The sequence below is a fragment of the Carassius carassius genome, chromosome 5 (assembly GCF_963082965.1).
Source record: "Carassius carassius chromosome 5, fCarCar2.1, whole genome shotgun sequence".
NCBI classification, from domain to species: Eukaryota; Metazoa; Chordata; class Actinopteri; order Cypriniformes; family Cyprinidae; genus Carassius; species Carassius carassius.
Window position 1 is genome coordinate 16,407,827 of NC_081759.1, and position 14,917 is coordinate 16,422,743.

Consider the following 14,917-nt stretch of genomic DNA (forward strand, 5'->3'; position numbering starts at 1 on the left):
CATGAGAAGGTACCTAATGCTCATAGACTGGTGCTAGCACATGCAGAGTCAGTTACCCCTTACACTAATGCTCTACAAGCCCTTGACAGAAGGTATGGCCAGCCCTACCAGTTTGTGCTAAGGGAAATAGAGACTTTGGAGAATCTGCCACCTATTCGTGCTGGTGATGAGCGGGCATTTGACAGCTTTTCCCTTAGAGTCCAAGCCATAGTGGGTATGCTCAAAGCCTTGAAGGATTGAAGAACTGCACCGTGGATCAAATGTGAAACGCCTTCTGAACCGTCTTCCTCGTTCACAACAAACCCAATTTAGGAGGCATCACCTCAAAAGAAACCCAGATAAGACCAAGTTCTCCCTCCTCGAGTTTGCAGATTGGCTACAGCTAGAAGCCAACTGTATGGAATTTGACCCAACTGATGAGACAAAAACCATAAAACGAGATCAAAGGGCAGTGATTCGGGGACAAAGCAAACAAACGACCGTACTGCATGGTGTAGAACAAAGACAGGCCACAGAACCATTACCTGAATCCAAAGCAGTTCATCCCAAATTACCTACCAAGCCCAAAGCCGTCTGTCCATACTGTTGTGCAGAACTTTACCTCAGCCAGTGTACCATATTCACAACATTAACTAAGGAGCAAATGGTTGGATGGATCAAAGACAATAAACGATGCTGGAAATGTGCACGCTCCCATATGGCCAAAGATTGTGACCTAAAGAGACCATGCCATCTTTGCCAAGCCAAACATCTCTCCATACTCCACGACATCAACCAAAGGAAAGGTGAGGTTACCAGTGAGAACAATAGCCTGTAAAACTCCACCACAGAGACTCTTTACTTAGACCAACCTCGTTGAGGTGGGAAGGTGTTCCTGAAAGTTGTAAAGGTTACCATACATCATCAACAGAAAGCTTTGGACACATTTGCTGTACTTGATGACAGTTCAGAGCGCACCATTCTGCTTGACACAGCTGCACAGCATCTTGGATTAAAAGGTAAACCTGAGCAACTGAATTTACGGACAGTACACCAAGACATCAGGCCAGCCAGTACGACCCCTTAGGCTACATAATACCTTTCACAACCAGGGCTAAAACCTTAGTGCGACAACTGTGGGTGAAGGAAAGAGAATGGGATGAGCCCCTTCTTTCATTAGATCTGCTACAAGTCTGGCAAAAATGGGAAGCAGAACTAGAACATCTACCACTGATCACCATACCTCGGTGTTATGTGTCAGCCATGCTGGATGTCCCAGAGGCAGAAAGAGAACTTCTCATCTTCTGCGATGCCTCTGAGACAGCCTATGGATCAGTAGCATACCTCCGTACTGATCACCAAGGCCTAGTGGAACTGGCATTCATCCATGCCAGATCAAGAGTATCTCCAAAAAGGCAACAATCAATGCCTAGGCTTGAACTTTGTGCCGCCCTCACTGGAGCGCAGTTAGCCAAGATACTTCATAATTAGATATCATTGGAAATTAGGAACACATTCTTGTGGAGTGACTCAACAACAGTACTCACTTGGCTAAAATCGGAGTTCTGCAGATTTAAAGTTTTTGTAGGAACCAGAGTAAGCGAGATACAAGAACTCACAGAAGGTCACTGCTGGCGCTATGTAGATTCAGGAAACAACGTTGCAGATGACATCACACGTGGCAAAACCTTGCTTGAATTATCCCAACCCAATCGATGGTATAAAGGGCCAGACTTCCTCTACCTACCACCCGCAACATGGCCAGAAAGTCCTGCCATTGGGCTGAATGAGGACCCCACCGAGCTTCGTAACACAAAGTTTTGTGGCCTCACTTTGACTTGTACTGGATTGTCACTGCCAGATGCTACCCAGTTCTCAAACTTTGAGGAACTCCTGGAAGCTACTTGCAGATCCAGTCAGGGGTTGATGGGGGAAACGGGTGACCCAGGAGCACTGGAGTACAAGCAGTCTGAATCAAGTCTTTTGAGGTAAGCCCAATTAGACAGTTTCCCTACAGAATATCAGGCCCTAACAACTGGCAAGCCAATCCCTTTGTCCAGTCGTCTGCTCACTTTGCCACCAGAGTTGGATAAAACGACTGCACTCATCCGTGTAGGAGGACGACTGCGGCAAACTACCAACCTGGGTTACAGTACTCTGCATCCCATAGTCTTGGAACCAAAACACCCTATTACCCGCCTCCTTATAAAGCAGTATGATACCAAACTCGGCCATCCTGGTCCAGAAAGGGTCTTTGCAGAAATGCAAAGATATTACTGGATACTCAGAGGGAGACAAGCAATACGGCGCCATCAGCTTTCCTGTGTCGAGTGCCAAAAGTGGACAGCTAAACCTAAATTCCAAAAATGGCAAAGCTTCCCCCCGCCAGACTCCGCCTGATGAAACCAGCTTTCTACTCCACAGGTGTAGATTGCTTCGGCCCATTCCTGGTAAAACGAGGAAGGAGTAATGAAAAAGAGGTGGGGAATAAGTGCATGACGACCCGCTGTGTCCACTTGGATTTACTGAGTAACATGGATACAGACTAGTTTCTGATGGCCCTTAGGCGCATGGTTGCTCGACGTGGAACGCCTTCTGAAATCCTGGCAGATCAGGGCACCAACTTTCGAGGAGGTGAAAAGGAACTACAGACAGCTTTCGGTTCCATGAGCCCAAACCTCCATTTTGGAGGTATGTGGGAGCGTGAAATCCGCTCTGTTAAAACTGCCATGCGTACCATCTGATTATTTACATTTGATAATGTTATCCTGTTTGTTCTAAATCACTTAATTTATGTAATTTTATTTCTCCTTTCCTTTGTTTAGACCACAAACACACACGCATGCCTATATCCATATGACCATGCACAAGTTGTATAGACCAATGCCAAAGTACCAATGTAACCAGCAAACTTGATGGATATTAAAGTAACCAAACTGGAATTCCTGTCTCCGTGTCCTTACCGACACTCCATGGCGATGACCAAGAATCATACCTAAGAATCAACACGCCTTCCCTTCATTCAGTGTGAAAACTTTTTTATCTCATTTTCACAAAATAAAAAGCTATAGTAAGCTATTTTCCTCTCCAACAGTGAATGATGATCCTTAGAGAAAACGCGCCAGATGTCTGTTTGCTAAAGCAACAAACGCTACTTTCATGCATCTGATTATCAGATAAACTTCATGCTCTTATTTCAAGGTCATTGTTAATGCTGTGGTTATTTTAACAGTTTACTTCATACATTCGGTTCATCAGGATTGTTAAAACACATTTATCATTCAATGGAACTGTGAATGTGATTTAGACACATTTATGCTCTGTCCATGCAATAAATACGCAGCTTTTGACTGCTCAGTTAACACCGTCGGTAAGATACAGAGAGTGTAGTAATTTAATGTGTATATATTTTGAAAGCAATGAATCACTATAGAAATCACGATTCATTTGATTCTTAGTGGTTTAAATCGATTACAGTCTGAGATCGGCGATTCACGATTCAAAAATCATGTTTCAAGATCAATGCATATGCATCGTCAGGGTTGGTAATTGATGCATTGAGAAAACGAGTGAATCGTTATACCCCTAGTAATTATTAAAATTTTTGGGGTTGCACCACATAGAAATCATATTTTTTTTATATCATTTTCTTATAACTGTATTTTTTGTATAATGTATTCTGATGCCTATTGGTTGCATCACGTGACTATTAGTGGATAATGTATTCAGTTATTAATGATATGTATCACCCTAACAATTTCGACATTTATGCCCAAGGAAAATTTCAAATTAATTTTAATACTCATAACTATGCTCATCATAGAAGATGTGAATTCAAGTCATTGTTTACATGAATAGCATTTTTATGTATTTTTGAATAATTTAATAGATCCGTAAAAAAAAAAATTATGTCCGGTCACATCATTGACCATGAGACAGAAAAAATTTATAATGCATGGCCTCTTTATGTCATGTACGGGAACACAGGAGACGGAAGATCCAAGTGCAGTGTGAGTTTAATAGGCTTATCCAAAATCAGAGTCAAAACAAGCCGGGGTCGTAACCAAACATCAGTCCAAAACAGAAACAAACAAACAAACAGGAACAGGAACTCGAAGACTAGGAACGCGAGGAAACTTGGTGACGGAAAGTAAGGACTCCATGCAGACAAACAGAAAAGGACTGGTTAATATAAGGAGGATAATGACTAACAAGTGAAGACACCTGAGTGCAATGAAGGGACAAGGCTAGTGGGAATTGTAGTGCCTACGGTGAGGTGCCTATCGGGAAGTGAGACCACTAGTGGACACCCAGGGAAACAGAGACCAGACAGCGTGACACTTTAGACTTCCGAAAGTTTGGAAATAGTCATAAGTGGTTCTTATCAAAAGATATAGTCCACAGAAAGAAAAATTTCAAAAGTTTCATTTCCCCATTGGCTTTGACCACTGTATGACAAAAAACTGTGTAAGTCAACGAGGAACTAAAACAGTTCGATTACCAGGGTGAACTTTCCCTCTAAGGCCAGCAACCGGCCACCAACTAAAAAACACCTTGATGACACCTTGGAAACAACTTAACAACACCCTGGCAAAACCCCACTCACAGTTTCTTCCAAAAGCACAAAAATCGAATTAACTAATAACATTAGTCAAAAGCAAACAGTCTTCATCCAGGTTATTTGGCAGGACTTGGCCACAGAGAATTACTTTGCAACCATTTGAAACACAAACACAGCAACTGCAGGAATGTCTGCAAAAATCAATAAAGATTTTGGAGAAAGTAAAACATACGAAGGGCCTGAAGCCCCTGGCTTCCTCTGAATGGGCCGGTAGCCAAGCCTGAGCGAAAGGGCATGTGAGCATGAGGGAGATGTGGGAGGAGGCGATTAAGACCATGGGGGATGGGGGTAGACAGCAAGACTGGAGGTGCTACTATTGTGGTGTATGATTTCGGTAACATGAGCAACCTACTAACTCACACGCTTGCACACACATCCAGAAAAAAACATCCCCATCTGCCTCCTCAGAAATGAGTTAGCCACCAGGTGTTTGCAGCTGTCTGTGGATTTTATGGTAAACAGAGAAAGACAGAGAGATGTAAAGCGATAAAGACGGACAGGTTTGAGGGGGATGAGAGGCAGTGATTTAGAGGGAGATTTTGGAGAAAAAATTATCCGAGGACTTCCGAAATCCCCCTTGCATTGTGAGGACTTCTGCCAGATCTCGAATCTGTTCCTGGCCAGTTACGTGTCCCACAGATGGGGCTCTCCAAAAGTGACGGGCTGCATTCAGCCAATTAAATTGTGCATTTTGGAAGGGTGCGCTAAGCTGGTTTTAAGTGTGGAGAATAATAATGAGATAAAGCCGGAGAATCACATGGGACGTGGTCTGCAAAATTAAGTCTTTTATCAGTATATACTATGTATTTCCCATTTATTTTAATGGCATTAAAGCTGTGTCCTTAACACTGTTGCATGAAGCATATAATTGCTATTGATCCAAAAGGAGATTATTTTGAATTAATGGGTGGGGAAAATGTTCTTGTACTTTCCATGTCATATAAAGGAATATAGAAAGCAATAACCAGTAGTATAATAATTAAATATTTCAATGTTAAAGAGATAGTTCACCTAGAAATGAAATTACTTGGATGTTATTTCAAACTGGTATGACACTTTCTGTGACGCACAAAAGGAGATTTGTAATTTAGTCATGTGATGGCAAAGGTGAATTTTTTGAAACATTTCTTCTTCTTATTAATGTTGAAAACAGTTTTGCTGCTTAATATTTTAGTGGAAACTGTTACTTTTTTAAGGATTCTTTAAAGGAGCTATGTGGAGGTTTTTACTTAAAAAAATCTTTAAGATAGAGTTTTCATTTGAACATGTATGAGCCAACCATGGTGTAAAAAAAAGAATGACACCTCGACTGTCCACCACTGTTGCCTCTATCAGCCTTTAGGCTCAATTGTGTGTGGAGGAGTCGGCCCGAATTGGCGCGAAAATTCACAAAACGTGACGTCATGTGCGTTCTCGTCTACTTGGGATTACAACCGTACGGCACGCCAGCCATTATAGTAAGCAGCGGCAATAGTTTTCAAATGGACTCTGCGGATGGAAAGAAGCGACCAGCCTCCAGCACAATTCAGACACCCACGGACACTCCTCGTAAGTAAAAAAAAAAGAGCGTGCGCACTGAGAAGGAGCATGAGACTGGCTGCAGTTCCTCTAACGGGCACTGGCGTCAGTAACGGTTAGAAATTTCAGAACCTACGCAATGCTACTTTAATGAAAATAAAGTTCAAAAGAACAGCATTTATATGAAAAATACATTTTTAACAATGTACAATGAAAGTCTTTAGTTTCTCTTTAGACCAATTTAAACCTAAAGGTATTTTTTCTCTATTTTTGAAAAGTGAACAAAAAAGCATTATACATGAACAATTATCGTAGTATAGGTATATGTACTGAAATTTCAGCCATTCTCCACAGAAGAAAAGAAGTCAGACAATTTTCAAATATCCTTTAAAGAGTATTTGCTCTTTTTATTATTGAAAAGCCTGTAATAAAAAAAAACAATAAAATAACATATATAAAAATAAATACAATTGGGACTATTTGAGTGTGTCAAAACTAATTTGTGAATCCTTTTACAGCTTACAAAAAAAACTGTTTGTAAGAAAGGGAGAGGGGCAAAAAGAGCTGGCATCCGTCCACTGTAAATTCTTCACCCCCTTCGTTGCACTTGGATGATTGTTATTCATTCTCATGCTTCATTAATGTGGTCAGTCTCCACATCTGACTTTGATAAACATGCCATCACTGTATTCCACATAAGAAAACGGCTTTACAGATTTATTCTTTAGTTGGATCACAACTATGATGGCAGGTTGTGCCCCACAGAGCTTGCCCGAAAATACAAGAATCTACACAGATCATTGAATGAAGTAACATAAAACACGTTGGCAGCTCCAACGGCCCTTGTCAGTTCAAGGCAACAGCAAGTTTTTGACAGACTTCCCAGACCATACTAATATTAAAATCTAAGCCAACAAAAAATGTGGAGCAGCCAAGCCAGACTCCTTCACAAAATGGCTAGACACAGTTTTCTTCATTCTTGAAACAGTCAGTGCTTTAAAGGTATCCTCTTGTTCAAATACAGCTCAGATGAAGACTAGATGACAAACACAGAGCCTTTTCCTGTCAACGACACAATTGTCAACTCACAAAAGTTTTTGATAAGCACAATCTCCATCAGATAGTGATCTAGCCCTGTAAACTCACCTGTGGATCTTAGACACGCACACCTTCAGCTACCTTCCCCCATTCAGCTTCTTGCCAGAGATATGAGTGCATTTAACTGAGGAATGCCATGCCATTGCATTGTTTCGGCTGATCTCAAAGCGGGTGACTTCAAGGAGCAGCCCGCGGTGCACTTGTCTAGCCTGTGTCTCAGCTTATCACTACTGGGAAATCTTATCATGAGATCAAAACCTTGATTTAAGGGATGTGATCAAAAGAGATCTAATACTAAATTATACTTGAAAGCAAAGGGCTTTGACTGAGCACTGAGTCGTCTAATTGGGATGAATCTTTTGTAAACAGGTGTAAAATATTTAATTATGAGTGAAATGTCCCCCATAGTTTCTGCCTGACCTTATACAGTGTATTTGTAGGGTTTACCAGAAGATAACCCACAAAAATCAGGGACTCAGTGGTGTTAGTTTATATTTGTACATATTTTTGAAAAAATGCTCTCATGCTCTCAGGCCCCGTTTACACTAGTGCTTTTTCATTTTATAACGCATAACATTTGCTAAGGTTACACCTATCATTTACACTGCTCCGGCGTTTTCTAACCTCAACAACAGAAACCTCTGAAAACGCTGGCGAACCCGTTTTAGTTTGAAAACTCCAGGGTTGTGTTTCAGTGTAAACGGACCAAAACGGAGACTTTTGAAAACAATGGCGTGGCTGCCCACATTCGCTCCGCTGCTCCTTGACGACTTTGTAAACAATAACATCATGCGCATTGATGTCGAGCACGTAGATGCATCCGTAATCTAAATAATAGGGAATCTACTTATTAATATCTATGGCTGTACCTGCATGAATGGTCACGTGACATGCATTTTAGGTAGAGCAGTGTAAACGGAGATCGTTTCTGAAACGCAGCCGAGACGGCAATGTAGACGAGGATCGTTTTCATTCTAAAACGGCATTTTATAATGAAAATGCAATAGTGTAAACGGGGCCTCAAAGGCTGCATGTGTTTGAGCAAAGTTAAAAATGTTAATATTGTTTTATATTATTACAATTTAAAATAAATGTTTTCTATTTTAATATATTTTAAAAGGTAATTTATTCCTGTAATGGCAAACCTGTATTTTCAGCAGTCTTTACTCCAGTCTTCAGTGTCACATGATGCTTCAGAAATCATTCTAATATGCTGGTTTGGGGTCATGAAACATTTCTTAATTTGATCAATGTTAAAAATAGTTGAACTGCTTAATATTTTTTTTTTTTTTGGCTAGTTAGTTTTTCTTTTAAAGTGCATGTTTCCTTCTGTTGCACTCGACCTAATGGTTTTAGAATGCAATAACAAAATTATGCAAATACAGACTAAGAAGGTAATCAGCCTAATTATACAGGGCTTTCTTTCCATTGTGTGCTGGAAGCTGGTGTGAATGCTCAGAAAACTGTATAAAAACAGTCATTATTTGTGCAATTGCATTTTTTTTATCAAAATGTCATATCTGGATCTTCTGGTGAAACAACACACTTCTCTCTGGCGGTGTATGCTGGACTCCTCCAATCATTTAGTCTGTTTAAAAGCACACACATGAATGTCTTTTTGAATGAATGTGATTCTGACCAGATCATCTGCAGCTATTCACTAAAATGCAGCACTGCATGCTTCAAATTGAACTTTGAATTGTGAATGTGTGCAGCAATGATGCAGTAAAGTTGAATATGAGGTTAGGATGGCGGGACTAAAATAGACAATGCACAACTCAACACCTCCAGCACACAATCATACATAATGCATATGTGTTGCGTGCTTACATGTTTACAATCAATAACACGTGTTTAGTTTTGTTCAGGTAATTGCCTTCTTGCTGCCCCCTGCTGGTAAGAGTCATCAGAGCTTTAGTGTGATTGAATTAGATAGGAGATTAATTTAAACTAAAATCATCTTTCCTTAGTATCAGTGATGTTTCATATTGCATGGTACCCAATACACACAATTGTGCATAAACAACAATACTCAGCCTCACATAGCTGCAAATAATGACAATTTAGTCATATTGTGTAAGGCTCTCAACCTTCATCTAATCCACATGTTGTTGCTCACTGAAGCCAAACACCAAAACAACAATGCAGATTATCCATACATAGAGATTTGCACCTTCTCCCAAGTCAAAACAATATTCCCACAGGCTGGTACTGTACATGACATTCACTGTGAAGAGTGACAGACAGTGGCTCAACCGAGGATTGTGGTCATAGAAACCCCCTCAAACCAGGAACAGCAACTCAATTGTATCGCCTCCTCTGTGGGTCACAGGCTGCTATGGGAAGCAGGAAGTCTAACGCAAAGCATTTTTGTCGCTGGCACACAATGCAGCTCGTATGAATTTAAAGAAATGAGTATGGACATCTGGGCTAAAATGCATATTTTGGCGGATGTCCTATATTAGGATTTTTCATTCAAGCTCTGGTGTTCACTTTTTATTGACAGGGCCTTGATAAAAAGATATTTCCTATTGTCATTCTGTATATGTCAGTTAATTTGATGAATAATATAATAACAGTAATATTATTTTTAAAATAATAATAGGAATATGAATAATTTTATATTAATATTTTAAACTGTTTTAGTATTAGGTCTTGTATTTTAAATACATTTACATAAGTTGTCAATTGTGACGATTTACACAAAAAGGTTAACAAATTAGTAATGATTATAATGTAACTTAATTTAGAACCTAATATATATATATATATATATATATATATATAATTTTACTTATACACACATATATACAGTAAATATTAAAATGATTACTATTATATAAATATATATTATTTATTATATCTTATATTATTATGCTCTAGTTTTATTATCATTATTATTATTATGATTCGAGTAACTGTTTTGATATTGGGACTTATATGGTTCATTACAATACATAAGTTATTAGTGTCACAATTTACACCATTTTAAAAATTCAAAATTACTAATAATCACTTTTCAAAGCCTTTTTTCAGAACACATTCTATCATCCACATCACAGTCACTATGATTTGTAAGGATGACATTTTCAATGTCAAGTTCTTGGATGAAAAATCACCCCCCTACCCTGAGAGAGCAAGGTGACCCCTTTTAATCATAGGGGCTGTTATCTAACGGGGTGTTCAGTCAATAACCCAGGACAGACAGCTTTGGTTCATTTTCTAGGGAACTGGAGGGACCTTAATAAACATAAGGGTGAACAGAAGGTAGGATAAGGGCTTATTAAAAACCCTTTAGAGAAACCAGCATTACAGGACAGTCCTGCTTTCACATCGAGCAAAATATGTTATGAGAGAGAGAGAAAAGGGATGAGGGTGGAAAACAGTGTAGAAAGGTAGACAAAAAAAGTAGACGGACGACACAACAGAGGACAGAGAGAGATGGTAAAGGAGACGATTATGCAGTGGGGGTCCATCATCTGCATAATGAGAAGGGCTAGATCAGTAGTTGTCTAGGTCATGTACTAAAGAGAGTGCAATGCGGAATGAGACCTGCAGGGCAATTTGAACATATATAAGCATTAACAGGGTTAGTATAATAAAGTATGATTTAAAAACTGAATATTGCACATTGTGAACAGATTTTTTTATCACTGTGAAAATCTCTCATATCATCACATTTTTGAGCGCCCTTTAATAGAGTTCCACAGATCGTATCTGAACACAGACACACACAAAGCCTGTATTTGTGACTAGTCTCATGATCTGAACCACTTCAGACATAATAATACAACCAGAGGCAACAGCAAATTGGCTAATTATGAACATAAAACCTCTCAGTTTGAAATATTTGCTTAGTTAAACATATTTGCTTTGCTTTACTAGATAATACAGGATAATTGGTAGACTAAATAGCATATTTTTCTAGTACAGTATGTGTTTCAAAGCAGTTAGTCCACCTGCTGTTTTCTATCAAGGCATCTATGCCAGTTTTAACAGTATAAGTAACATTTTCAGCGAATTTAACATAAGGATATGAGAAATTCTAAAATGGACTTCTGCAAGTATTAATGCAGACAGTGTATTTAATAGTGTATTTAATTACTTTACAAATATGTATCTGCAGTAGGCTAACGTAAGTTTGAAGAAGCTAAACATATTTATGGGCTCAACGTGCAGAGTGTTTTGATAACAAACTCAACTCTTTTAAAAAGCGAAAAGGTGAATACGCTTCACAAATGGAGTCTAAGTAACTTTAAACAGTCGATATCACTCTATTACACAAAGAACGGTTTAAACAACGCGGTTTAAACACATTATCTTACGATACCGTAACTGCAGCATCCCCAAACATCCGAGTGCATTCAAACACGCGCGGTCAAAACGCTCCAAAAAGTTTTTCACAGAATTAAACCACAACAAAAAAACAGAACCGCATACAAAGATTAGGCGAAATTGTCTTACCTTGCCAAGCAAGAGCGCACATTTGAAGAACAAACAGTAAAAGTGAAGTGTTTGGCATAGCCATGTTCCTGGAGTTATCCATCTGAATGAAGCGCACGAGAGGAGCGCGGCAGTTTTGGCCAGGAGGAGCGCGAGAGAGAGAGGAAGATGGAGTCGAGTTGCACAAATGCTGCTCGTCTGTTCGCTATTGTGCTGTCCTGCTGCGAGTGGGAGGAAATTTGGGACATTCAATCAGTGCTCTCCACCCTACAAAATCAGGTTAAAATCATATTTCTTGGTCGCTTAATATATCTTGATTTGTTTAACCCGGTGGTAAAAGTGTATAACACGACTTGTTCTGTTATATTGTTCTAATAACATTAAAAGTGCCCTGCTAGGATGCTTTGGACATGTTACCTGTTAATACCACCTTAATGGACATGTACCTACCAGTTCACTGTAAATAAACTTGGTATATGGGTTGTACACTCTTAAAAACAAAGGTAGAAGAAAGTTTTTTGGATTCCCCAAATATTTTTTTAAATAACCATATTTTTCTTAGAACGAAGAACAGTTTAATAATCCAAACAACTATTTTCCACTATAAAGAACTTTTTGTGGAATGGACCCATGGATGCCTACCAAAAACCTTTATTTTAAGTGTGTATTTGATATAGTACGATGGTATAAACTATATTTCACCACATTATTTTTGTGCAGGTCTTTTGTAGGTCTTTATATAATTGATTGTGTGATATTTGTGCTTGTCCTTGATGATAATGCACGAATAATACTGATTTTGAATAATTATAATCAGTGCAAATTCTGATGGATTGTAGCATTAAATATCGAAATATTAAATCAATCAGATGTCAGGTATGCCTATAGTAAACAATGAAGCATTTTTCCTGGGGCCGGATTTGATAAAGAACTCTCTCCACAAGAGAGAGAAAAATGTTTCACATTGTTCTGGAAGGAGGTGTTGTTGATGGTTGTGTGTTGTTTTAGGACTGGGACTTCTTCCAACCCAGTTTGTCAGCATGCAGGTTGTTAACAACCTCTACTGTTATCACCACTCCTCCATCACCTCAACTAACAGCTGCTGGAGTGAGGGGTGTGTGTGTGTGTGTGTGTGTGTGTGTGTGTGTGTGTGTGTGTGTGTGTGTGAGTGCGTGTGTGTAGAGTGAGAGAGGGGCAGTGGAGGTCTGTCACTCCAGCTGTCTCCCCAGCCTCTTGCCATCATTCCATGCTCCTTTTACTCAAAATTAGACCATAACAACAACACAACATTCATTCACAACTGCGCTCATATAGTTCTGGAAGCGGATTAATGTAAACAGATTTATCTTTTTTTTTCCCAATATAGGGGCTGAGGATGGGTATACAACATAAAAGGTGCAAAAATAAAGCAGTGTTTAAATAAGATCTCTAATTATAAAAAAAAAAAAAAAAAAAAAATTCTATCATACTGCACACTAATGCTGTTCAAAACCCATATTACCATTTTTTATATTTTTATATTGATAATGTTTATTTATTTTTTTTTTTTTTTTCATTCATGGATTTTTTTTCCAACAAAACTTACTTCATCATCCTCATATATATATAATTTATAAAACCATGATGAAAAGGAGGCAGGGTGAAGAATATCTTATATTTCCTGCCCCCTCAACAATAATAAAAAAAAAGAACTCAACATATCAAGTCCCCGTCAATGCATGCTGATAACAAATGAAACAAACTAGAAACCAAAACACAAACCTAAAACAGATTCCAAAGCAAAAGCAAACCATGATCACAACCATCATCATCATCATCAATTTCTATAAGTGTTCATACAAATCCATTGTTTTCTCTTTAAATCTTTTTTTTAAACTGAAATATATTTTTACATTGCTTTAGTTCATTTTGTAGAGAATTCCAAACTTTCACTCCCACCATTAATTTTTATTTAGTAAATCAAAAAGAAGATATTTTGGATAATGTTCAGGCTGCTTTTTTCATATGATCATATTGTGACAAGGGCATTTAGAACATAATATATGTATTTTAACTGTATACGTTTTTTGAAGTTATATGCACAACTTTGTGTAAGAAACCGACTGAAGGAATTTACTCACCTTCATCTTGTTCCAAACCTGATTTTTTCTTCTTTGAAAGAGAAGAAAAGAATGTTTTATCTATTTAAGATATAAGAAATATACTCCTTTCATATCTGGCCAAAATATTTATCATCACACACATACTCAAAACTGTTGAAACATTCTTCTAGACAATCATACAGGTTTAGAATGACATGAAGATGAATGAAGACAAAATAATTTTATTTCTGAGTAACCCACTGTAAAGCTTCCCCTATTTACAAGAATATGATTTATCATATCATAATTTATCAGAGAACCCAATCAAAGTGTTGTCTGCTTTTCACACAACACTGCCAACTTTAGAAAACTTGGAATTTAGCATGCAAATCATATGGATACTTTTATAGTGGTTTGATGGTACTTTTTAGAGCTTGAGACCTCCAAATGAGGATGACAAAATGTTCAAGGTTGGCTGAACAATCCCTTTAATAATATCTGAAAATGGTACAGTACTTAAACTCATTCCGAGGAAAAGCATAAACATTCACGTAACTGAAAAGTCTCTCTATTCTAAAATAATAGAAAGTCTAAAACCCAGAGAGTGCACTTGAGCTGTAATTAGAACAAAAGCTGGCAGTGAACCAAATCCAGGTCAGTATTATTAAGGGGTTCCAAACACTGAGCCTTAAGACTTATAAGTGCGCTTTGAGGCCCCTGAAGGAAATCATATATGACCAAAGAGGGAAAAAAGAGAATCATACAGCTTTGATGTTGACTCAGTCAGAATCCAGAATTCTCTCTCTGCTCCCTCTCTCTTCCCTGCTCCATCTTCTTGTCCACAAACATTCTCTTAAACTCTGAAGGACGAAATAGCACTGCACATTTTTTTATGCATCGCTCTACATTATTCATTCTCAAAACAATCCCTATCTGTCCTTTCACTGTCTCTGTCCGCTCATCCCCTAAATTGTCCCATATGTTCTTTGTACATCCAACTATCTTGTCCAGGTTACTTAATCTCACCATCCCATCTGTATGTCTCATAGCGGTGTTACAGGTTCCAGCAAACAGGAGATATGGGTCTCATTGGCAAGCACATACTTAAAGGCATAGTTCACCCAAAAAATTTAATATTCTGTCATTAATTATTCACCCTAATGTCATTCTGTAAGAC

The 14,917-nt window shown here is 38.4% G+C and overlaps 1 protein-coding gene across 5 annotated transcripts in view; it reads right to left on the reverse strand.

Annotated features, from left to right (window-relative positions):
* The window catches only part of LOC132140864 (cell surface glycoprotein MUC18-like), a 67,379-nt gene extending 55,514 nt beyond the window's left edge, over positions 1-11,865 (reverse strand). For 2 of the 5 annotated variants that reach the window (XM_059549899.1, XM_059549901.1), the window contains exon 1: positions 11,681-11,865. In XM_059549899.1, the coding sequence (XP_059405882.1) occupies positions 11,681-11,762 (82 nt within the window). In that variant the 5' untranslated portion in view covers positions 11,763-11,865. The remainder of the gene's footprint in view (positions 1-11,680) is intronic. The other 3 variants (XM_059549902.1, XM_059549898.1, XM_059549900.1) reach the window with 3 other exon arrangements.
* Positions 11,866-14,917: the final 3,052 nt, after the last annotated feature.